At 47.7% G+C, this 25,050-nt stretch overlaps 2 protein-coding genes across 4 annotated transcripts; both read left to right on the top strand.

Annotated features, from left to right (window-relative positions):
• The first annotated feature begins 375 nt into the window (after nt 1-375).
• On the top strand, nt 376-10,381 carry c15h20orf96 (chromosome 15 C20orf96 homolog). Its single transcript, XM_088607976.1, has 11 exons — nt 376-582; nt 1,061-1,128; nt 2,303-2,498; nt 3,065-3,198; nt 3,636-3,794; nt 4,574-4,673; nt 5,122-5,279; nt 5,974-6,075; nt 7,528-7,614; nt 7,783-7,901; nt 10,103-10,381. Exons 2-11 carry the CDS (start codon nt 1,072-1,074, stop codon nt 10,161-10,163), a joined length of 1,173 nt encoding a protein of 390 aa, XP_088464102.1. The 5' UTR covers nt 376-582; nt 1,061-1,071; the 3' UTR covers nt 10,164-10,381.
• A 2,938-nt stretch (nt 10,382-13,319) lies between these two features.
• On the top strand, nt 13,320-24,749 carry rem1 (RAS (RAD and GEM)-like GTP-binding 1). 3 transcript variants are annotated; one of them, XM_088607725.1, is made up of 7 exons: nt 13,320-13,633; nt 14,598-14,673; nt 14,772-15,128; nt 20,161-20,243; nt 22,151-22,358; nt 22,506-22,744; nt 23,371-24,749. In XM_088607725.1, exons 3-7 carry the CDS (start codon nt 14,798-14,800, stop codon nt 23,485-23,487), a joined length of 978 nt encoding a protein of 325 aa, XP_088463851.1. In that variant the 5' UTR covers nt 13,320-13,633; nt 14,598-14,673; nt 14,772-14,797; the 3' UTR covers nt 23,488-24,749. The 3 variants fall into 3 exon arrangements, with proteins under 3 accessions (XP_088463851.1, XP_088463853.1, XP_088463852.1); XM_088607727.1 differs by having other exon boundaries at nt 13,328-13,633; nt 22,506-24,749; XM_088607726.1 differs by lacking the exons at nt 13,320-13,633; nt 14,598-14,673 and adding an exon at nt 13,661-14,533.
• Nucleotides 24,750-25,050: the final 301 nt, after the last annotated feature.

The raw sequence follows: 25,050 nt of genomic DNA, 5'->3' as shown, positions 1-25,050 counted from the left end.
GGGCGTTTTCGCCAAACTCCATGTGTAAAAAAAAAACAAAACAAAACAAAAACAGGAATGTTTCATTTGAGCCGGCCTGGGTCGGAAATACATCGTTACGCTTCACCCCGTGATCTAATGTCTAATTTATCAGTGTTCAGGAGTGCTCGGTTTTTGTGCGCGATCTGATGGTGTTAATGAACACTTTAGGTTCGCCCTAGGAGACGCTCATCGCCTCCGGTTCTGGACTTTTAGGTGACAAATACTGTCATTAATTGAATAATTATCGGTAGCAACGCAGCTGCCTCTTGGAAACTGTGGCTGCACAGTAATTAGTCTCCCCAGGACTCTTGACCACGGGCTGCAGGAGCGGAGCGCCGCCTCGGGCTTTCTGCAAACTGGCCAGCAGGCGGCAGTCGCGGGCTGATGAGCCGAGGGCTGGTTGCTATGGTAAACAAGCAGAGGTCGGAGACATGAAGGAGCTGAAACTTGAATCAGAAGGACGATTTAAAAACTTCCAGAGTCGTGTTTTTTTTTTTTTGTGCGTGTCGTAACGGGTTTTATAGATCAACTACTGCAGATAACAAATGTAGGCTTACAAGAGTGAGTACTGTGTTCCATGTTGTTTTACTGCCATTCATTTCACTTTATAATTGTAATTCATAATTTACAATTGCACTTAATACATTCTCACGGGGTTTTGTTGGCTGTCCGCTGTTCTTGGTGAACTGTTGATTTCTGCAAAGACACTGCCTTGGTCCAGGAAAACATACAGGACTCCGGCGTGATTTCAGAGTTGCAACAGTCTTAGCCTGTCGTCAGTCTTTTGACTGTCGTTTTAATTTTGGATAGAAAATCTTTTACACATCCATGTAATTTATTTTTGGACGACCGTGCCTTTAAAGTAACCCAAAGATTCCCCAGGGTTTATTCTGAAAGCATGTACTGTATATTTAGGCTTTTTTACCACATTGTTTTGGTGAACAGCGGGAGGAAGGTGTTCTTGTTTTTAGTAGCCAATACACTGATTTTTAATCAACAGTTTTAACGTAATGACAAGTTTCTTTATTTGCCTTTGGAGGGTGATAAGTTATGGCTTCACCAACGAGCTGTCTTGTGAAGTCCCTACAGGAGGAGTTCAGGAATGCGGTGAGTATTCATGAGGCAGGACGCTGGACCGGAAGGCTGGGGGTTTCGTTTCCGGTTAGGGTGGTGTTGTTGATCGATGTGCTTCATTTCACCGGCTCCTCACTTCACACACCGCTGTATAAACGGTGTTCTAGGTCGTCATTGTACATGGAAATTTGCCATTAACTGGTAAAATAAAGGGATTAATAATAGTTCATGTATGATACTCATTTTAAAAAAAAAACAACAAACACATTTTTAAAGAAATGTACTGTATTAGCCATTATGCCCCTGCCCTGGCCTGACATCACCCAGGGAGGAAAGGTGCTTCTCTGCTTTTCATTACTGCAGCCATTAACAGGAGTTAAGTACTGGAAAAGTTTTTTATTGATCTTTTTGTTGAAGACCAATTAGAAACAATCGTCCAATGTGCTCGCAAACAGACGAAATATGAGGAAAGGAAGGTTAGAAATAGGAGGAGGCCATATGACCCATTTGGCTTGTTTGGTCGGTAGTAGTAGCTAATTAATCTTAGGATCTTGTCCAGACATATCTTGAAAGAAGCCAGGGTGTCGGTTTCAACAACACGGTAGGTTAGCTTGCTCTAGACTTCAGGCAAAGTCTTTTTTTTTTTTAAAGAAAAGGTCTTCCCGTGCTTAATCTTAAAAGTGCTTCCCCTCAGTTTCTTCTTGTGTCCTCCAGAGCTGGAGAACACCAGGAAGGCACGGCGGGAACCGGGAACACTGGAAATGAGAGAGAGTTCAAACAGGGCAGTCCCTTCAGAGACGCAGCTCTCTTCTTGGCTCAGTCTGTTCTTCTTATGTTATAAACCAGCGCGTCCTGCAGCAGGGGCGCTGGGGGCATGGGCCCTGCCGAATCATTCAGAACAACAGTGAAGCACAAGCCGGAGGGCTTCTGAGGGGAAACTGAGTGGAAGGGCATTTCAGGAAAAGGTTGTGGGGGTTTGGAACAAGCTAACCGGCCATGTGATTGAAGCTGATACGTTGGTCTGAAGCTGTTCGTCCCCATTGTAGATTGTTCAAAACAGACAGGTACACTAGGAGACATGTCAACAAGTGTGGAAATTAAGAGCTTGGCAAGGATGTCCTCTGGGGGGTAGTGGGGGTAGTGGGGTGAGTATGAGAAGGTCGTACCAGCTCATGTGTGGGCATGTGGGTTGGGCTGAACCGCCAAGGACTACAGCAGATGGGCGCGGCAGGACAGGGGAAGAAGCCGACCCGGAGGTCAAGGGACTCGTCCTGCGCCGCGATCCTCCCTGCCACCCATTCCCAGCCCGGCCGGCTGCCATCCCAGAACCACCATGTCACGCCAGGAAGTGAACCGCCCACTGTCGCCCCCTGCTGATCCCCAGCAGCACACCCACACATCCGGTGAGATTTTACTCCAGAGCAGAGCCCCGGAGTCCTCTCAATAAAACCCATTCAGCATTAGATCATATAAAGTCAGTGGGTATTGTATTATACGTGCATAGCTGACTCAGGCATCACCGTTACACTTAAGGACAACTCATGGAGAAAGTTCAGGTATTTAAATGAAGTTGAACCCTATTATCGAAGAAATCATCAGTTATTATGCAGTAAAAAAACCAACACGACAAAACAGGCTTTTACTCTGATTGCGCATGACTGTTTTCTAATCTGCTTTATGAAGATAACAACTTTAAGTGCAAGAATCGGTGGTTATAGAAGATTATTTTTTAATGGAAAATGAGCTTCTCGTTAACAAGTAACAGAATGAGGACAATCAAATCAACCTCAGCCGGCTGAGGGCTAGTGCAGGCAATAACTTGCGTGACTGAGAATCGCGTCTGATGAATTGAGTCACAAACGACGAGCCTTGGATATATTTAGTTGTGAAAGAACTGAAGTCCACTAATAAAAAAAAAACAACAACAAATGACTTAAGCGAGGACTTTGTGGCCGTTTTTATTTCCTAGTGGGATCTCAGTCAAGCACAGCTCGTGTCCTGGAATCGCCTGCCTCGTCAGCCTGCAGGCACCTGTGGCGGAAGAAGGCTGTAGAGTCTGACCCGAAGGTCCTTCAGAAAAGGGACAACATCAGAGTGTTGAAGGTACTGACTCTTTTCAAGATGAGGAGGGGCTGACGCTTCTGATTTCAGTGCAGTCAGGAGCTGTGATTGGGTCTAGGGCTGAGTACAGGGGTGAATTTGGGTGGTTGGGGATGAGATCAGAGTTCATGCTGGGACAGGGTGATATCTGTTTTTGGCGCAGCTTAGACGAAAGAAAACATTTTTTCCCCCAGGAAATAACATTTTATGAACAGTAGTAGCTAAATCAATAGGCCTCAGTGGGTTTGAAACCATCTATATGTAGTTTAATGCGCTTTTAAATGATTATCACATTTAAGATGGCTTCTACTTACTGGATTTTGTGTTAAAGAGAATTGTCTCAGCAACAAGACAGGAGTGTAAGGATCTCTGTCCCCCAGGTAAGAGGGACGTGCGTTTGTCCATTGCAAGGCAATAAGTTCGCATGCACGTGTGTTTAGTTTCTGATAAGGTCTAGGAAGCAGGCAATTGCGGAGTTTGAGAAGCACTACGCAGCACTTCAGGAGACCAACCTGCGCCTGGCCCAGGAGATCAGGGAAGAAGACCGGATTTCTGCCGTCCGTGCCAGGGAATTCCTGAATCAGCATGAGAAACTGGGGGTGAGGGACTGCGTCGGATGTGGTCACGCATCGCCACACGGCCCAGCGTTTTATTTCAGTAGTCCTGTTAGATCCCAGTGAATGTGACAGAGGGGTGAAAGGAGACTCGCCTGGCTGAGAGAATGATCTGCCCAACACCCCCCTCACTATTGCGAGGAATGAGCCAGGGAGCTTCTGCAGGAGTGTAGATGGGGGGAAGGGGGTGAAAGGTTTGCGAGAGAGAGAGATGCGTGTAGGGAAGTCCTGGGCACAAGACTTATATACTGTACATAGGCGAGAGCAAGTGTGGCAGATTGGGATCTACCCTTCCCCCTGAACTCCTGTTGTGCAAAGCTCCGTTCATTTTGTGTTGTCATAAGAAATTCCTTTATGGTAATCCACACATCTTTAACATTAGTGTTAGGACTGAAGAGGTTAGGGTGTTTTGTTTAAGCGATTGTAAACTCTAGCTGAAAATTAAGTGATGGGACCCCAGTCCCAGCTGGCAGCATTTCCTAATTTGAGGAATATTGTTTCTCTGTTTTTTTACAGCTTAACGGATCGATTGTGTCAGATTCAAATGCTGTAACTTGCCACACATCTGCTGTAGACTTTAATGAATGACTAACTGCAGATTGCATCCTGAACCTGCAAGGATTTGGGCTTGAGAAGTTACTTTTGTGCCCCGTTGTCCCAACTTGCCTTTGTGTTTTCAACACGAAACTGCGTGAAGGCAGAGCACTGTTCCACTGGTAATTCTTGAGAATTATGTTTTTTCCCCTGTCTCGTTGTCTTCAAAGGACTCAATTGGAGGTTTTGATGGCTGGAGTCACAGCCAGATTGGAAAGGCCAAAGCTGACCTTGAGGAGACAGAAAGCACTCTGAAGAAAGGCCTACAGGGTCAGTGAAAAAAAAACAGGCAATATCTGCTTCCTTCTGCTTGCATCACACAAAGAAACACTTTCCCTGCTTTCTTGGGCTACGATATAGCCATCAAGTTTAAAGAAAACCTGTGTTTTTACACTGTGGCCCGAATCCAATTGTATCTTCATGCGTAGTTCATAATGTCAGCTTTCTCTTAAGACTTACCTTTCTTGTGTCTGGCTCTCGGAACTTCACCATCAAGTACTTGATTTGTGATTTTATTAAACACAGTTGTTTGAAGTTTTGTCTTCAATCTGCGACTGACCGCAAGGTACCTTCCATTTCTTTCTTTGAGTCATTATTACACACAGGTCATTGCACTGCTCTTTTAAGGATTTAGGCAGGCTTGGTGATGAATTGTGCAGCAGGCATAACGTAGTAGAGAAAAAGCTTAATGCACACTGCGTTTGTGGGCCTCTCGTAGGGCTGGAAGAACAGCTAAATAAGCTGAAGACAGAGGTTTGTGAAGCCCAAACAGAGCTCCACACGCTGAAGACATACAAAGACAAGCAGTACCCTGTGAAAGCTCTGAGGATCGCAGAGATGCAGAGAGAGATCGTAAAACTGCAGGAGACGCATCAGGTAGCCAATCATACTGGCCAGGCTCACCTGACCCCATGTTCCACACTCGCAAGATAAGCTGTCGGTGCACATAGACATGGACAGAGCAGACCACTGAGCAGACAAACATCCCCTCTTGAAAACAGGAGATGTTTACCAAGATAATTAAGACTTAGCTGCTTAAATTTCCTTTAGAGAAATGGTCTTAACCTGGGAGTGCGAAATTTGCCTGATTTGTTTAGAAGGTAAATCATGAAAAAAAACCATAAATTAACCACATGCACATAATTGACAATTACTTTGATTCTTCAGATCACGATGTGTGTAATTTTTCATGTATTCTTAATTTTACTACTAAAGTAAAATACAATAAATAAATCATTCTCTTTCACTCCATAGTTAGATAGGTCTTAGATATAAAGAATTGGCCTGCTTCAGTGTTTTTGATCGGGGGATGTGAGAACATATTTTGAGCACCACAGAGGCCCAGGCTACAGCAAAAGCATGCAGCCAAGCGCAATTCTCGTAAACCTTTTTCATAGACAGCAGCTTTGTCTATAACAGCATCTATGAACATCCCTCCACAGGCCGGTCTAAAACCCAGCCAGCTTATCTCGAGAGAGTGGGAAATGCTGTTAAAAACTGCAGTGCATAGCTATAAAGCAGAGCTGAGCTTTTTTTTTTTCAAAGATGGCTTGCGTTTTGTTTCGGCCAGGATGAGCGAGAGGATATCCATCTGCTTGCCCAGTCCGAGATGGGGAAGCTGGAGAAGTCCTTCAGGAGGACGGAGGATGAGATGCTGGCCGCAGTCGCTGAGGTAATGAAGACCTGCTCGTGTCCTGCACAGCTCAAGCCAGCCTAGTGACATCACTTCCTGCCAAGAGGCTGGGATGAGCTCCCATATTGCCCATTTGTCCAGTTAAGAAGTAACTGTTGACACTCTCTCGTAGTTCCTGACTGCTTCATAAGCCATGATTAGCTAACTGTCTTAGCGAATCGATTAGAACAAAAAAAAATCCTTATTTCCTTTTGTTTGTAACCTACAGTATGCGGTTATTTTGCTTATTTGGTTTCTAGCAGCTTATTGATCGAATGATCTAATCCAGCCATTTCATGAAAGATTCCAGGGAATTAACAGCATGACTGGGCAGATCACAACCCTTAATTTATGGGAGCGATTTCTGATTTCAATACTAAGCACACGTCTTCATTTCCACTCGGGTCCTGAGGTTGCACTGTTGAGCAATGATGTCAAGAACGAACTATGGACTAACCAATGTATTAAGGAAAGAGTAAAATAAATTAGACCTTACCAATGCCATTCCATTGACCCAGATTCTTCACTTTTCACACTTTTTCCTAATATGTGGCCTTTTTCATAGCTTCACCACATGTTCTGCTTGGACACGGAGTCCACGTACACACACAGGCCCTGTTTGGAGAGCCCCTTCTTCAAGCTCAGTTTCGCCCATCTTGAATGTACAGTGTTGATCATTGCTATGTACGTGTACCGGGTCGTTGACATGTCGGGGGCGTTTTCTCCCTCCTCGAGGGAGGGAGTTCTGGAAACCACAGTCCAGGAGGACCACACTTGCTCTGTAGTCTTTTTCGGGGCAGTAAATGAGAACCCCCAAGGTCAACTGGCCAAACAGAAATTGGAAATTGAGAGCTGTCCCCTTCCTGTCAATGTAAAAAAAAAAAAAAAAAAAAAACCAGATTCCATATTTCCTTTCTTGACAGCCAGGGACTCATGACTCCTGTCATTTTCCACTGACTGTCCTTTCCCCTGGTGGTCCCCAGTCCTGGTCCTGCTGGTTTGTGTTCCAGCCGGGCCCTCAATTACACAGTCAAACCCTTCATTGACTTAATAATAAGACTGACCTGACCTGTGTGTTCCCAGCTCTTACACATTTTGGGGCTTTAACCATCATATATATTGTAAGTGAAATAAAATCCCAGACGTGTGACAAGAAACAAAATGCAAATATTCAGTTGAAGCCAAGTCTTCGATTGAGTTAGGCCTTCGTTCTGTCATGAAGCTGGGCTGGATTGAAAACCAGCAGCTGTGTGGGTTTCACCAGGACCAGGACAGAAACCACTGGCCTAGAAGATGTCATTATTGCTAGTGGGAGATCGTGACACCAACTCCACTCTTTCCTCATCGTAGAGTATCCGTAGACTCCAAACCTGCCTCTGGTCCGTGTCTCCAGGTTCCAGGTTGTACGATGTAAAAAAAATAATAATTCTGGTGTTTATTTAAACTGTCTAGGAAAAGATGACCTATATTCCTCCTGGAGTGGAGCACATGCTGTTCCATAATTCAGTAATGAAGAAGGAAATTGAACTTCACCAAAAAGTGAGTTGAAAACCTTAACTGTATTCAGGTTTGTAAATAAACAATGAGACTTCTAACACCGTGAAAGGAAACTGACTAAAATTTCCGGTATCAGAAGCCTGGATTGTCCGTTTCTTCTTAAATGTCATTACGTGTCTTCTTCAGTTTCTTTTCCATTTCTCCCTGCAGATGATCAGCGAGCTCGAGGAGAAGACCCAGGCGTTGGAGAAAACCGTCCAACAGCTCCAGCAATCTAGAGCGGACATCAGGAAAGAGATATTCTGCGATGTTTTCCCCAGAAGAGATAAGTATGTTTATCTGGTTATAGAGTAATGTGCTGTGTAATCATCACTGACTTGCACCACAAGATATCTCGTGTTCACCAATGAGACCAACTGATCACTACACATAATTCACACGATTAAAAACACAGCTCAGAGCTGATAAGAATCACTATACGTGTATGTGCCTGAACTGAAACCCCCCTACTGGTTTCTCTCTGAGCAAGATTTCCGTCTTCAGGCTTGCAGTTTTTCAACATTAAAAAAAAATGTGTATTCTAAAAAATGCTGAATAGCACCTTGGCCAAGTTTGCCTTTTGCTCTTTTGTTTTGTCAAGCAGCGGAGTGTGTCGGCAGTGTTGCGTTTGTTTGTTTTTTCCGCACCTCGAAAAATAACCTGCTGTCGTGTCAAAGCACAGGCATTAATTGGCCTGGCATGCTTTTCTCATGCTTGCATAGCAGATGAATCATGGTATAACTTCTGGTTTTTCAGTGCTTCTTCTGAGTCTTTAGTTTCTTGTAGTTCTGTGCACCCGTAGATACTAATTTGTCGGGGATGCTCATCAGGTCCTGATCATGGCAGCCACGTCTCCTGTAACTTTTGTTCCATGCCTCTCATGTAACCTGCTCAGACTGAACCGCTTGTCCCTGGCCCTCTGCCCATATGAGACAGGAAACCGTGCCAGGGCAAAACACTGCCTGTGTGTGTGTGACGGGGCTCTCTGACCTGGACCAGCAGCATCCTCTGTGTTTAGCTGAAGGCTACCCAAACAACTGCATGTTACTAACATGAGGGAAATCGGAGCTCCGGTCACTAAAAAAAACACCAAATAAAAGACATCTGTTTCAGCACTGATACACAGGCTTCTCCACTCCCCTTCTGTTGTTTACTAAAATCGTAAAAAAGCACTTAATTAGATTCTGACGACAATAAAGAATAAGGTTACTAAAGAGGATGAATAACATAATGGAAAAATATATGAGTAAATAATGCCTTTTTCTATATGTAATTGTTGTAAGAGGTTTGCTTTCCATACTGTTTACCATATAGGGTTTCCCATGATAGTTAATCGTTTTCTTCTGAGCTTCTTGTGACTTGAAGCTCTCCAATGCTAAACCACAGGCACACACAATATGGGCAGAACAGCTGGCTGAAGGGAAGAGCACTGCACTGTACCTCTCAACATAACAGTACAGAGTTTTAGAAAATCTCTCCGAGACATCTTAAAGATACACGAAGAGTCACAGCAAGCTTTGAAATCGCAGAGTCCAAATCTGTCATTAAAAGTTCATAAGGGACTCAAATTTCCGGCAAGTTGTTCCAAACCAAGAAACAAATGTAGATTTGGTTTTGAAATACGATCCTTTTCTTATTTATTTTACATCTTCTTTTATTACAACTAAGTACCAAAGTGCAGTTATTTAATATGTTATTTCAATGGAAGAACAAAGGATGTTTCCGTTGAAATAAGTCCATGGGAACAGAGATCTCTGCCAGCGGAGATAAGATTGATTTCAGTGTGCGCAATGTTTCAGCCAATGAAGAAGATCTTTTTCCTGAATGACAAGTGTGAAGCTGCTCTGAGGATAACAGTAGTTTCCCCCATTAACAGGGGTTCAGTCATACATAAGGTGAAGCACTCTTATTTCTGTGGAATAGAAATAAATGATTTATATTATGTCCTTTCTCAGAGTGTCATCAATGTGCTGCCTTTAATAAATGTTTAGTCAGAAGATTTTAGTTGGCACCATCGGATTCTGTGCCCTATTTTACAAGAAAAAATATCCAAATAAATAAATGGCATGAACTTTCTCAGAAACAGGCCCGTGCTCAGTTGCCAGCCCACGTGCTGTTGAAATTTAGCATTAAATATGACACAAAACAAAGTTAAACAGCTCATTTCAGGGACCTGTCTTCCAACATTTTGCATTGGACCCATGATTCAATTCATTTCTGATTTAACAGCCTCGCAAAGTTAAAATATTTATTTCTCATTGAATCGAAATATGTTTTTTACATTAACGGTGAAGAATACACCTCGGGACATCCAGTGCCAAGTCAACATTTTGCTAAATCATGTAAAATCCCAGAGCACACAAGGGAAGGCCTACAGGTCATTTTCACAGTGCGAAGTTGTATTCTCTCAGGCTCAGTAATGATTTAAGTACAGCTTGAGTATATTATAATCCAAGCAGTAAGACTAATTTGTTTATTGTCTGTGTTTCAGATGTGCTCCGGATATGGACGTGACATTAAACATTCCCAGAGAGGAGTGGCTCCCTATTTAGCTACACTGATCATGGCAGGAGGGACTTATCAGAAACGCTCTATATCTGCGCTCATGCGTTTGAATTGATTTAATCCAGATCAGAAAATGTATATACAGTGTTTGTAACATTATGTTTAATTGCTAGGTTGTTCAGATTCAACAGCCAGTTATTGTACATCGAGAGCAGGCTGTATTTGTACCACTCTTACAGATAAAGATTACTCTTCTAAGTTGCAACAGGCTGGAACTTGTGGAACTCATTTTACTCTTTAGATGCAGCTCTGAAAGCAAATCATTTCAGTGTCTCTCACAGGAGATTTGGCTTATACCCTGTTGCAGTCATAGGCCTTAGAGTTGTTGCTGTTGGATTTTGTGGGCAAACAAGGAACAGAATGTTTTTAATGCAAATATTTTTTAACCTAACTTTGTCTGTTGAGTTACTATGTGAAACCAAAATGAAGCACTTTGTGCACTTGTGTTCTTCTTTTATATCCTTTGAGACTTAAAAGCGAGTTATATTTTCATTCAGAACCTCCTTTCTCATGGTGGTGATTGTGCACAGATTTCCAGGACAGAAAGTGTTCCGTTTTTGTTCTGGGAGTTATAACTGGCATGGTTTAAATTCAGTAGTCAGCAGAGAAATCTATATCTAGTCCCTGTGTGTATCCGCTGGAGGCGTGTTAGGAAATATAGTTTGAAAGAAGACTCCACAATGTGCCGAAGTGTGGGAAAGCAGTTGCGTTTATAAATTGGTAGGCTCTTCGGCACACCGTCCCATGGATAACAGATTGAATGTGTGTGCAGTTGGAAAAGATTCAGCCAAGTCAGAAAAATCTGATTTCTTGCAGAAAAGTCTGCGCTTTTTGCTCAGTCCTGGGATACAAATGTTATGGCTTGGTATGGGACTCCAGAAGGCCTTTTATTACAGAACAATAATTGTTCTGCTTTTTTAATTGAAGTGAAATGCGTATTTTTTTACATAACACCAGGGAGAGCCTTCAATAAACCTACTGTGCATTGCTCAGTGACAAGAGGTTTTCACTTTCCTTATGCCTAGGTACATGACTTTTCTTCTGTTTCACTGATTCACCATTGTGAAACAAACGCACAGACGTACCGATTCGATCTATTGCAGGAATTGCGATGTCACCATTCCAGTTAGAAATGTTCCTGTCCGGTTAAGGTTTGCATTTGGAGTCGGCACCTTTAGAATTAAGACCTCAGCAGTGACCGAGAGCCTCAGATTTAGAGGAATTTGTCATTTATTTCCAGGTGCTGGATTACTGCTTTTCATTTACTGCACTGCAGACTTTTTTGTAGTACTTCAATTTACTACAATTTCAAAAGAGAATCAGGTCTGGGGTCTTTTGCTTTCTTTTTTAACTCAGTGTTAAGCACTCATCCTCTTACAATAAAAACTATTTTTCTCCAAATACATGAGCTCATTAAATTATGGCACTATGATTCCCTTATATACAGTGCCTTGTGAAAGTATTCGGCCCCCTTGAACTTTTCAACCTTTTGCCACATTTCAGGCTTCAAACATAAAGATATAATTTTTTTATTTTATGTGAAGAATCACCAACAAGTGGGACACAATTGTGAAGTGGAACGAAATCTATTGGATTTTTGAAACTTTTTTAACTAATAAAAAAATGAAAAGTGGGGCGTGCAAAATTATTCGGCCCCCTTGCGTTAATACTTTGTAGAGCCACCTTTTGCTGCGATTACAGCTGCAAGTCGCTTGGGGTATGTCTCTATCAGTTTTGCACATCGAGAGACTGAAATTCTTGCCCATTCTTCCTTGCAAAACAGCTCGAGCTCAGTGAGGTTGGATGGAGAGCCTTTGTGAACAGCAGTTTTCAGCTCTTTCCACAGATTCTCGATTGGATTCAGGTCTGGACTTTGACTTGGCCATTCAAACACCTGGATACGTTTATTTGTGAACCATTCCTTTGTAGATTTTGCTGTATGTTTGGGATCATTGTCTTGTTGGAAGATAAATCTCCGTCCCAGTTTCAGGTCTTTTGCAGACTCCAACAGGTTTTCATCCAGAATGGTCCTGTATTTGGCTGCATCCATCTTCCCCTCAATTTTAACCATCTTCCCTGTCCCTGCTGAAGAAAAGCAGGCCCAAACCATGATGCTGCCACCACCATGTTTGACAGTGGGGATGGTGTGTTGAGGGTGATGAGCTGTGTTGCTTTTACGCCAAACATATCGTTTTGCATTGTGGCCAAAAAGTTCGATTTTGGTTTCATCTGACCAGAGCACCTTCTTCCACATGTTTGGGGTGTCTCCCAGGTGGCTTGTGGCAAACTTTAGACGAGACTTTTTATGGATATCTTTGAGAAATGGCTTTCTTCTTGCCACTCTTCCATAAAGGCCAGATTTGTGCAGTGTAAGACTGATTGTTGTCCTATGGACAGACTCTCCCACCTCAGCTGTAGTTCTCTGCAGTTCATCCAGAGTGATCATGGGCCTCTTGGCTGCATCTCTGATCAGTCTTCTCCTTGTCTGAGCTGAAAGTTTAGAGGGACGGCCAGGTCTTGGTAGATTTGCAGTGGTCTGATACTCCTTCCATTTCAAGATGATCGCTTGCACAGTGCTCCTTGGGATGTTTGAAGCTTGGGAAATCTTTTTGTATCCATATCCGGCTTTAAACTTCTCCACAACAGTATTACGGACCTGCCTGGTGTGTTCCTTGGTCTTCATGATGCTCTCTGCGCTTTCAACAGAACCTTGAGACTATCACAGAGCAGGTGCATTTATACAGAGACTTGATTACACACAGGTGGATTCTATTTATCACCATCAGTCATTTAGGACAACATTGGATCATTCAGAGATCCTCGCTGAACTTCTGGAGTGAGTTTGCTGCACTGAAAGTAAAGGGGCCGAATAATTTTGCACGCCCCACTTTTCATTTTTTTATTAGTTAAAAAAGTTTCAAAAATCCAATAGGTTTCGTTCCACTTCACAATTGTGTCCCACTTGTTGGTGATTCTTCACATAAAATAAAAAATTTATATCTTTATGTTTGAAGCCTGAAATGTGGCAAAAGGTTGAAAAGTTCAAGGGGGCCGAATACTTTCGCAAGGCACTGTATATGTCACATTTTTGGTGACAAAGGAGTGTGTGTATATATATATAAAAAAAACAGACCCACGGTACAAGTAAAAACACCCCAAAGTGCAGCCAGGCCACCACTCCGTACTTTCCCTATAACCTCCAAAACTTTTCCCTACACGAACAGCTCGGCCCTTTCCAAAAGGAAATGACTTGCGCCCTTACGTCAGGGGCCGGACTGGTTGTGTGTGTGTAAAAAAAAAAAGATGAAGTTGCCTTGCCGGAGCCAGAGCCAGAGCCAGCCCGGAGCGCGGAGCGAGAGGATGAGGGATCGGAGAGGCGGAGCGCGCACACGGAGACCCGCAGCTCAGCACGGCCAAGGGCTGGGGGACGCGCACAGCGGCTAGCTCGCCGGCTCCGGTAGGTGTCACCTGCGAAACTACTGCGCCGATTTCGGCTTTTTCAAGAGCAGGGTTCGAATACTGTCTGCGGGCCGAAACGGAGTTTTTTTTTTGTTTTCTAACTGATTGCGGAGCCGTTCTGCGGCGCATCCACAAGTAACCCTAGAGCTTCCCCGAAAGGAAAAAAAACAACAACGCGTAGATGTGGTGAAGTGAACTTCAATAATAAAAAAAAGCTCAGTTTTCATTTTTAAAGAGAGAGAGAGCGCGGTTTCGAAGAAGCGTAATATGGTTTGTCTTCGGAAAACGACGTTGCACGCCTGGACAACAATGCGAACGAATTTACGACAAGAATGTACTTTTCTCCCGCGTTTCATAGTGACAGTTACCGTCGCGTAATTCCGTTGAGCGGTCTGTCGCTGAAAACCCTGCAGATAGAACCAGCGGTCTGGAGGTTTCGCAGTCGTGTGTGTCTGCGCTGCTGCATCTAATGTCTATCAAAGAGGAAGAAGGAAAAAAAAAACACAAAGCCGTTGTGTTGTGCGGTATAGTGTGTGGGAGAGCCTAATGGCACTGTCCTGGATTAAGCTTTTAAATTTTTAACAAGGTCGTGGAATGCAGAGCGCTGTTGCCGTGGCTCCGAGAGGGTATCGTTTCAGAGATCCCACGGCAATTCTATACAACAGCAACAAAAGCAAATTCAAACACCCAATACCTTTTTTGTGTGTGTGTGTGCAACAAATATGATGGGATAGAGAGTGTGGCACATTAGCTCACGGCTGACCGACGCACTTGAACCGTCCTCTGCGGGCAGCCGGTCCTCCAGTCGCTCCGGTTCGGAGACACACGGGGCAGCTGCGCGCACAGCGAACCCCTCTCCCTCTCTCTCTCAGTCCGCGGAGAAGTATCTTCATCTGAGGTACGGTTCTCTAAACAAAACTTGTAACGATGCTTCTGTTTTCTTTTTTCTTCCTAAAACAAAGTTCACCTTTCCCACCGCCGCCCCAGGGGAATGACTGTGTCCCAAGACTGAGAAGCAGACCAAACCGCGCGCTTATGGTTCGCCTTTTTTGTTTTCGTTTTTTTGTTGCTGTTGTTTTTAAATCTCATGTGGGCTAAGCTGTGAGATATTTAAGACGGCAGAACTTTTCTTTCAGGGCGCGTTCGTCGCTGACCCGAGAGGATGACGCTGAACACGCAGAGAGACAGCAAGGAGACCCTGAGGCGGAGGGCGAGCACGCCGATCCCGTCCGCGCACCAGTCGGGTGCGAAAGACGGGGAGCCCGCGGCGGACCCCCACCATCCCGCCCTCGGCCACTCTGCCTCCTACCACCCCGGGGACAAGACCCTCCACTCCCGGGCCAGCTGGTCCACCGACTCGGAGGACTCCGACAGCTCCGGGGCGGAGTGCCTGTACCGCGTCGTGCTGCTCGGGGACCACGGAGTGGGCAAGTCGAGCCTGGCCACCATCTTCGCGGGGATCCAGGAGAAAGATCTGAGCGACCACCCGGGAGGTGCGACAGCTCGGGAGTGTCGGTTTTCACACTCGCTTCGTCTTCATTAAGCCTTGAATTCAATTAAGCACGAGCTGTTCTTCCTTGGCTGTGCGCGGTTCACGGTTGAGAAGGCAACATTATTATTTATTTTATTTTTTGCTTCTTTCGTATCAATCCTCTGCCTTAAATAATGCGCCCGATTTCAAAGTTGGATTTGGTCAAAGTTTGTTGTGGCGCTGTACTGTAGGCCGGTACCGCCGTGATGTGGACTGTTGGTAGCTGCCCGAACTGGTCCTGGATCAAGACGTTTTCGCTTGTGTAAAAGCTTTTGCTTGATAGAAGAACATTTTTTTTCTTCCTTTGCCTTAGCTGGTGAAATCAGAATGAGAGTGGACGAGGAGTTAAGTCACTGAGGGGATGTCACGGTTATTTCAGACTGGCTCGGCGGTATGGGGTTTTTAAACGCCTAGTCGTGCAATCCAGTTGCGATTGAAGTTTTTTGTTTTGTTTTCAGCTAGGTACCCTAGGAGGCTTGCCGGTTATTCTGTTGGATCGATGCCCCTTTATAATCGCCGAAGAGTTCGTGTTCAAGACTTTAAGCAAGTTTTGCCCACAGTTTTATCCAGTGATTCAGTTCTACCCTCTCACTGAATCATTGAATTTCCCCGCAGTAATTCGGGGGGCAGATACCGCTGGGCTGTACTGCCTCTCTGTCGATGCCCCTGGTATTGGGGCACCCCGGCTGCGTCACTCAGGGTGCGCAGCCGTCACGTGCCCGTGTGGCGCCGCTTCGGGCAGCAGAGGCGCAGTCACGTGGCGCTATCGGCCGTCAGACCCCCGATCGATTGTCAGGCGCTATTGATGACCGCGTTGACGCGCGGCTCCGGGGCTAGAGCCATCCGTTTAGTGTTCGCGTTTGTTTGGAGGCGGTTATCTGCCAGAAAAACACTGTACACACTGTCGGGAGGTGCTATTTTTCCTTTTTTTTTAGGCGTCTTAAGTTTAAATAAGTCGGAATGTGACGCTCGTTTCTCTCGCTGTTCTGACCCATGAGTCGGGCTGGGCTGGGCTGGGCTGAGCGCGGGGGCAGCGCTGGACTCTGTAGTTAAGCGGGATGTGTGGGTTTCTGGAGAGAAAGAGAGGGCGAAAGAGAAACGCTGGGTTTTCGAAGCGATGCCAGCTCACCTGTCAGTTGTTTGCAGACGAGGCCCCCCAGCGCCAGGGGCCCCACAAGGACGTCTGTTTTTGGCACTGAGAGGGCGTGGGGACTGGGGTGCTGACACCTCAGCATTCTCAGATAGGCTGTTGCAATATTGACCAGGCGTGAGCACCCAGTTTAGCCCGCGCATGATCTATTGTACGTGCGTGCTCTGCGCCTAGGCACGCTCACGCACGTACTGGGCACTCTGGGTGCAACACCCCAGTGTCCCCGGGCACTGTGAGAGCAGCTCACACCAAGAAGTGGAACTCTGAATAATCAGGGACCGGTTCTCCTGTAGCGAGGAGCCGCTGGCCAGAATGCTCTGACGGAGCTGTGAGCTGTGTGTGTCTGGGGCTTGGGAAGTATTGACAGACAGCCTGTTTATTCACCCGGGAGCTCTCTGGCCCAGACAGCAGGCCCTCCACATTGCTGTGCGCGGGGCTGACTGGCAGCTCAGCGAGGCAGCCCTGCCTGCGGGGCAGAGGCTCGAACCCAAGCACAGCTGACTCCGCACTGAGGGAGGGAAGCGGCCATCATCTGCGAGGCCAGCAGGTGACCACAGGCTCTGGACTGGTGCAGAATGAATCGGCCTAAGCGGGCATTTACACATTTGACTGCAGTGCAGTGACATGGTTTAAAAAAAGACCAGATGTTTGGACAATGACCGACACTTAAAGAGAAGTGTTGGTGACCTGTTTCGCCTTTCTGCTTTTATATCAAACCTCATGGCTTTGCCTGACATGTCAAGGCCATGAGGCCTCGCCCCTCCCCGACCTTCCCCAGTGTCCCAGAGGCTCACAGTCTCCTGTACAGCAGTGAGTGCTGGCAAGATTGACACGTTGGACTGGTTTGTCTTCAGACTCGGTGTCCAGCTGGGCTGCTGTCTCTTGAAATGCTTTAGGCTTAGCAAACACGCATGCGGGGAGAGATCTGCTACTGGACACTTTGTGCTTTTCGGAGACAGCTTCACCAAAGCTTATAGCTGGGTCCGAACATCCAGTCAAGTAGCTGCTACCTCCCAGGTTATGTTAGAAGGGCAAAGCAGCCTGGCCACCTCTGACCTGTGACCTTGGTTATGCTCTTTGCTAGAACAGAGGTACTGGTTCTGTAATGACGTAACAATGTTTTAATGCAATATTTGCACACAGTAGCATCATCGGGGAAGTGTAAAACTTTAACCTTTATCTACAGCACAAGACCTATTCAGAACACCTATTCAGTAGGTACGGCTGCAGAGCTGCAGTTTCCACAAGACCACAGCAATGGCCGTGGAAGACTTGCATAGAAATTCAGTTAGTAGTTCAGGTGGGGAGCTGCGTCAGCATGCCTAGGCTGCAAAGGAACAAGTAATAGGTTTATTCCATGGTGAAAAAAAGAAGAAAGAGAACACAACGTTTCGGCCGTGGAGCCTTCTTCAGGTGTGAGAGAGACAGGGCAGTCGCTTTCTTCTTTTTTTCAGGATGGAATAAACCTATTACTTGTTCCTTTGAAATTCAGTTGGTTTTAGTCGGTTGTTTGTGTCTTGCTAAAGCTGGATTTATCTCTGAAAAAGTGAACAGCGTCCTGGCAGTGGGACAGCGGTCCGGGAGACAGAGCACAGGTCGGTGTCACACCTCCCTCAGGCTCCTGGGACATCGTCACGGGCTCTGTGTGGGAAAGAGAGACCCGGGGCTCCCGTTCACAGACGCGTCCTGTGGGCAGCGGTCACTCTCCGGCCCTGACCTCTGGCGCCTCAGGGAGACACGGCGGAGGACCGGGTGGGTGGGGGAGAGATTTAAGGGGAACACGGTGACGCAGCTCTTTCGAGATGAGAGCCTGGAAGATGTGTGGCCCTTAGAGATTCACGCGAGTCGGATTTTCCAGTGGTTTAGTGACTTGTTTAATTCAGTTGGGATTATATCTCTCACACCACCTACGAAGTTGTGGACGTGAAGTGTGCAAGCAATCACATTTCTGTTTCAGTGAAATTGTTTTTTCACTTGTGTTTTCACGCGCTGCAGGGAGTTGGGTCTTTCTTGGGGTTCGTGACCACAAAAGACCACAGCACCTCCCTCGAACGTGATCAGAGAAAGGGGTGAGCGAATGCACAGCTTTCCTTTGGCACTGAAGCAAAACACAGCTGATTGCAAAAGGGCAAATAATTATATGTAATAAGGTTTTGCAGAAATAAAAAGGTTCTAAAAAAGAAACTCACTGAAATCTCTTTGCTTCCCTTTGCACCACCCTGCATTGTGTCAGAAGATGGAAAACAAAATAAGATATATTGTCTGGGCTGATTGGTATTTGTTCCATCGAGGCTGTGTTTCAACTCCTGGATGTTTTCAGAAGAAGATCTTCTGCGTGTATTTTTTAGCTCAAACTCTAGCTCTTTGTAGACTGGAAGGAAAAATATCGATAAAAGAGCTGCGAACGCAGAGGCCTGAGGCTCCCGTTGGCGTGATGAGAGGTGCACTATGGGAAAGTGGTCCACTAGTGAGTTGTCTGTTTGAGGAGGCTGAGTCACACACTAGATGTTTCCATGGCAAATTAACAACAGCTTCTGGGCTGAGTGGAGGAAATTAGATTAATGACAGCCTTACAAACGCATCAGTCTGGCTCGTCTGTAGGAAGGCCTGAAATGGACACATTGTGCCATTTAAAAACCCCTGTGTGTTTCCTTCACAGGCCACAAGGTCTCCTCTTGTCGCTGTGACCTGTCTTCCCTCCATCCGACGGTGTTACTTCCAGGGAGGAGACGAGGAGAATGGAAACGAGAACGTTGGGCCGTTTTTCTTTTGTGATGGAGTGTTTTGGGATCTCTGTAGTCTTGGCTGTCCTTTCCCATGAGTACAAGGCACAGACCAAAGCCCATAATCCTGACAAAGGCCCACAAGGCCTGGAGTTTCCTTGAGGAGCGTGACGTCTAGGACCGCCAGGAATGGAAGGAGCTTGGCTTCTTCTTTCTCCAGGGTCAGGCACCCAGTTATGGCCGCAGTGCTAGTACTGTGTACCTGGTCTTGTCAGACCTCGGGTGCACGGGCCCTGGTCAATACTTGAACAGGAGGCCTGCGGAGCCATTTTCGGCAGGACTGAGTACCAGAGACGTTCCTAAACAGCCGTCAGTGATTTTGAACACTCCCTCCCCGCAAATCAGGATTGGCCTCTCTCGAGCAGCTTGGCGCCACCAGCGGAGAGACAGGGACACACCTGTGCACGTGTCCCTGGTGCACTCCCGAATAGCTTAGACCTCTTTCCCGCGTTGCAACAGTGCAGCACATGTGACGTGCCACACAACAAGTGCCACACAACGTGGGGGAGTTAGTATGAAACTGTAGCAGTGTCCAGAGCTAGACTGCGGACACACAACAGCAGCAGGGTTGGGCCTGAGCTGCGGTGCGGCGCCATTCCTCTGTCTGGGAAAACTCCCACTTCCCCCAGTGTATTTTTCCCGGGAAGGGGAGGGATGCGAGCAGCAAGGCCCTCAGCTGGGATCTCTGTCTCCAGGCTGGCGCCGCTGTTTCTGGGCACAGAAGCCGGTCTCGATTCCCGCCCGCGAGGCCTCCCCTGAAACGCGGCGGCATGGCGAGTCGCCGAGAGACGTCGCGGTTCGTGTGCGCGAGGTTTCGGCCAGCCGCCTCGCCGGGGCTCTTCCGTTTCGGCCCCCCAGCCCCTCCCGTTCCTCTGCCGGAACGAGACGCGTCCGGGTTACGGCCGAGAAGACCGTTTCGGGAGAAGGAGGAGACGCCCAGCCCGCCGAGTCTGGGTCGTGACCGTTCATGACAACACCCGACCCTCGGGAGGCGATAGAGAGCGTGGTGCGCGCCCCCGTGCTGTGCCCTTGATCCTAGCTGGCTTTGCCCTGTCTTTCAGAGGACACCTACGAGCGGACCCTGACTGTCGACGGGGAGGAGACCACTCTGATCGTGATGGACACGTGGGAGGCCGAGAAGCAGGTACGTCCCCGCCCAGCAGGGGGCGCGTGTCTTCCCACTCCCTTCCTTCTGTTTCTGCAGGCTTCCCCCTCCCCCCCCCGTGCCTGAGGGACAGCAGTGTTGTTGTTCCCGAACGCTGCAGGCGTCCTATTCCCAGGCTAGTGGCATCACTTCCGGTGAGGAATGTAGGTTTGGAATGCGCACTATCGGGGGAAAGAATTATTCTAATTATTCAAACTCACTGCAACATTTGTTTGAGCTTTGCGTTCTGGTAAACAGGTCCTCATGAGCAGTTAACCTGCTAAACTTGGCACAGTCCTCCACCTATTATTAGAATCTGGTTTCTCCTCATGGAAATATTTGTCCTGAATATATATATAAAAAAAACAACAACTTGTGGAAACTTGCTTTGGCATGGATCTGTTGTTTGCGAAGGTGGTAGAGGGCCCTGTGCAGTTTATGACCAGGTGCGCGGGAAATCTTTTCCTCCTCTCCAGCGCTTTACCGCCGCGCTCCTCAGCGGCTGGTAAAACAGCGAGCGAGGGGCGCTGCTGCCAAAGCCTCCTCCCGCTGCAGCTGGAAATTAAACCAGATGTGCAGCGGAGCGCAGGAAAACAGAACACAGAAACGGCCTTGGGGAAAAACAAAAGGTCTGGCAGCTGACCCCACACCCCTTCTTTGACCGCGCTGTGGAAAAAATGTCCACAGCCTCCAGCAATAATCCATAGAGCCGGAATCGGAGCGCGGACGCTCTGACAGGGCTGCTCAGATCCTCGATACCGATGGCTGTGGGGGCTAATTCCACTGGTGTGGATCAGCACTGGGAAGGCCAGTAGGGTGCCAGCCCTGCTCAATTAGCTTGTGATTTTTCATTGGTTTGTTCCCGTTCTCCCACACTGCTCTTGCCAGGGCATTTGTTGTTCCTGCTTGTGATTGTATTTGCGATATAAGGCCAGGATGGGACAAGTGGGCCAATCAGCAGGCTAATGCGTACCTAGTAATTAAGAGGACTGGGAGTTGGGGTGGGGGTGGGGGGGGTTCAAAAGCTTCTTGCTCCAGTGCAAGAATGTGTTCCGTTTTCTGCTGTGCCATACAGCAGCAGCAGCACTACCTTCGGCTTCTAACTTGTCAGACCTCAGAGGTTCAGAGAGGCTGGGCCCGCTGGGCCCGCTGGGCAGTGGGGTGGGAGACCTGTGAGGAAAAAGAGGCTTTTGCTGTGTGTGGCACAGGTCGACCAGTAGGTGGCACTCTCCCCTCTGCACCAGAATTTCCACACGGTTCGCCTAGTAAGGTGATCAGGGTCCCATCCCTGCAATGAGATATGAAACTGAAGTCTTGACCGCATGGTCATTGATGATTGCAAAACGCTGTTCATCAGGGCAGGAGTGTTAAATTCCACTCTGGGCTTGCGCACTTAAATTCCCCCTTAATTCACCCGGTGAAGCACTTTCTCAGTCATTGGCCTCACCTGCTGTGTCGAGGGGCTGCTGGGGCAGAAAGGCTGCTGGGTGTCTCCCAGGTGGGGGCTGCTGGGGCAGAAAGGCTGCTGGGTGTCTCCCAGGTGGGGGCTGCTGGGGCAGAAAGGCTGCTGGGTGTCTCCCAGGTGGGGGCTGCTGGGGCAGAAAGGCTGCTGGGTGTCTCCCAGGTGGGGGCTGCACTTCAGTGGTGTGTGAATTGGGTCCCCTCCTGCATGTCGAGCGCTTTTTGAAAAGTGTTGAAGAAATGCAGTTAATGATCATGATAACTAACAGAAAAACATCTACTTGTATGCAAGGAAGAAGCAACTCTATATTCATCCACTACGCAAATATTGAGTTTATTTGAACAGAGCTGGGGCGCTTGAGCACTGCTCTGCTGGCGTGGGCCTGAGCCGTGTGAAGACACCGCGCCCATCGCCCCTGTCCTGTGTCTGCCCCCCCCCCCGCCAGGAGGAGGACGAGAGGTGGGTGCAGGACTACTGCATGCAGGTGGGCAACGCCTACGTCATCGTGTACTCCATCACGGATCGCGCCAGCTTCGAGAGCGCCTCCGAGCTGCGCATCCAGCTGCGGCGCCTCCGGCAGGCCGAGGACATCCCCATCATCCTGGTGGGGAACAAGAGCGACCTGGTGCGCTGCCGCGAGGTGGCCGTGGAGGGTGAGTGGCAGCGCCGGGGTCAGAGGGCACCGGGCCTCTTGCCGCCATGCGCGTCTGCCCGAACGAGAAGCTGGGAGCCGCATGCGGCCCCCCCCAGGCCCCCTGTCCCCGGGCTGTCTGACGCCTCTCTCTCCCCCCCCCCTGCAGAGGGCCGGGCCTGCGCCGTGGTCTTCGACTGCAAGTTCATCGAGACCTCGGCCTCGCTGCACCACAACGTGCAGGAGCTCTTCGAGGGGATCGTGCGGCAGATCCGCCTGCGCCGCGACAGCAAGGAGACCAACGAGCGGCGGCGCTCGGTCTACAGGCGCAAGGAGAGCGTGACCAGGAAGGCGCGCCGCTTCCTGGACCGGCTGGTGGCCAAGAACAACAAGAAGATGGCCCTGAAGGTGCGCTCCAAGTCCTGCCACGACCTCTCCGTGCTTTAATGGCGACGGGGGCGGGCGCTGGTCCCGCCCACCTGAGACCCGAGAGGCCATCCCGCCCTCTCCGGCCCCCCGGCACGCCCCCTGTTTCCCACCCTCTCTGGGTTTCTGTGTGCGAAGAGCCTTGCAGCCGGAGACCGCCCCCCCCTGGCGTTGTTTTTTTTTTTCATAAAATCCCTTCGTTTGTTTGATGTATTTCCCTGGTAGGAACATTTCTGCCATTCCTTTCCTTTCCTTTTCTTTTGGACGTGGAAAAAGATTTCATTACCTCTCTCCAAGACCTCGGCCGGCCAGGCGCTGCCAGCCGGCTTTCTGTTGAAAGGCTGGATCTCTTGTTTTTCCTGTGGTCTGCGGGGAGCGAGGCTCTCTTGAGCCAGAGCGGAGCAGTCTGGAGGCCTGCAGTGTTAAACGGACGTTACGTGCTTTAAGATCTTGACGAGACAAGGGACCAATTGAAATTAATAAAGATATGTTATTATCACGACTGCAAAGACATTGAGCTGCTAAGCAGGTGTAAAATAGATTGTTAGGCTTGCCACCTCTCCTATAGAGAGACATTTAGGCTTCTTTGTTCTCCATCCTGTAATCAGAGTTCCAGCTCTCCAGATGACTTACAGAGAGAAGAAACTGCTCCCTGGCGTTCGTGTTCTTCTGCTGGAAACAGAAAGCAAGTTCCTGTATCAAACTTTTTCTGCTGCTCCACTTAGCCCTCGTCTTTCCTGATAGTGGTGAACCCCTGCGCCACTTGATCAATGGGAAAGTGCTTCAGGTGTTTTCGTCAGACTGGGTACTGAAGCGTGCAGTGCTGAGACAGTAGTCCTGCAGTCTTTACTGATACAAAGAGCTGTTCAGAGCCAGTGTGAAGGAAAATCTCCTTTGAAAGGGAAGTGTATTACAATACATGTATGGAAGGGATCTCAGTTTGGATTGATTTGGAAAACAAAATTCCAGTAAACTATATGGTGTGTATATTTGCTGTGCAAAGTAACCACTTCTTAAAACCACTTCCCTTCTTATTAAGAGTGATCACTTACATAGATTACCAGTGTTACATTTATGTGTCTAATGTTTTCATCCAAAGTGACTGATTATTATTACAGCTGGGTATTTTACTGCAACAGTCTGAGTGAAGTACCTTGCTCAAGGGAACAACAGCACTGCCTCACCTGGGATTCAAACCCAGAACCTTCCGGTTACAAGTCCAGGGTCCGGGTGTTCGTCCACTAATACTCAACTGCCTTCCCTGACCTCGAGTCAGATTCAGTTTCAGTTTCAGACCCGTCTCTCCTGAGGTGCTTGTTCAAGGCGATTGCAATGTGCTCGGCCCTTCCGAACGCGCTGGGGTTTGCGTGACGTGGCTGCGCTGTCTGGTTCCCAACAGAGAAACATGTCTCACTTGGGCTTGGTTGCATTTGCAACCCAGGAAGAACAGGCTGTAGTCTAGAGGGGGAGCTCATGGCAGGCAGTGTGAGTGCCAGGCCTCTGCAGCAGTGGCAATGGGTAGAGAGCAGCTGGCTCAAGAGCCCTGCTCGTGGCCCGTCTGTGGACGCCCGTGTCTTCCTCTCTGTTCCAGCGGATCCACCTGGCCCTTCACCCGCTGGCTTCACTGGCAGCACCACAAACGGTCGCTTTTCCTTTCGAGTTTTCCTGTTTGTTTAGTGCTGTTGTTGCTTCTTCCAGAGACCCCATCCCCCCCCCCATCCTGTGTTCAGCCTGTGCGGAGAGGTTGTGAGTTCTGTTGGTCTTAAATGACCGCAGCAGCAAGGCCTCTCCCTGAACATTGCGTATGAGGAGACGCTTGAAAAGACTGGGGGTAGGTACGCCTGAAAAGTGCTCCTAGCCTCTGGGCTTGTGGAATAGGAGCAGTAACATTTTTGTACAAATGGAAAGTTAATCTGTGGCTCCATGCAATTTTGTAAATAAAGTTTAGTTTTTTTATTATTATAAAATAAAATATATATTAAATATATGTCAGTGTCACTTTTTCTGGTAATTGTATTGTAATATGATTTCTCAGAATGAACATCTTCGATGTATACAGTAGGATGGCTGCCCAGTGCAACAGACAAGGTAAAATGACAGAGCTGCAGGAAACAGGCCCTTCCTAGCAGACACAGCTAAATAAAACGGGAGACATTCAGGCTTTATACATTTAGCACAAACACTGGTCTTTGCTTTCCCAATGGCAGGTTTGCGTGTCTTTTATCTCAATGATGAGCACTAAAAGCTCTTCAAACGAGCAATGTCCACCTGCTTCAGTTTCAAATGCA

The sequence above is a fragment of the Lepisosteus platostomus genome, chromosome 15 (assembly GCF_059453375.1).
Source record: "Lepisosteus platostomus isolate fLepPlt1 chromosome 15, fLepPlt1.hap1, whole genome shotgun sequence".
Lineage (NCBI taxonomy): Eukaryota > Metazoa > Chordata > Actinopteri > Semionotiformes > Lepisosteidae > Lepisosteus > Lepisosteus platostomus.
This window is presented reverse-complemented; position numbering and strand designations above follow the sequence as displayed.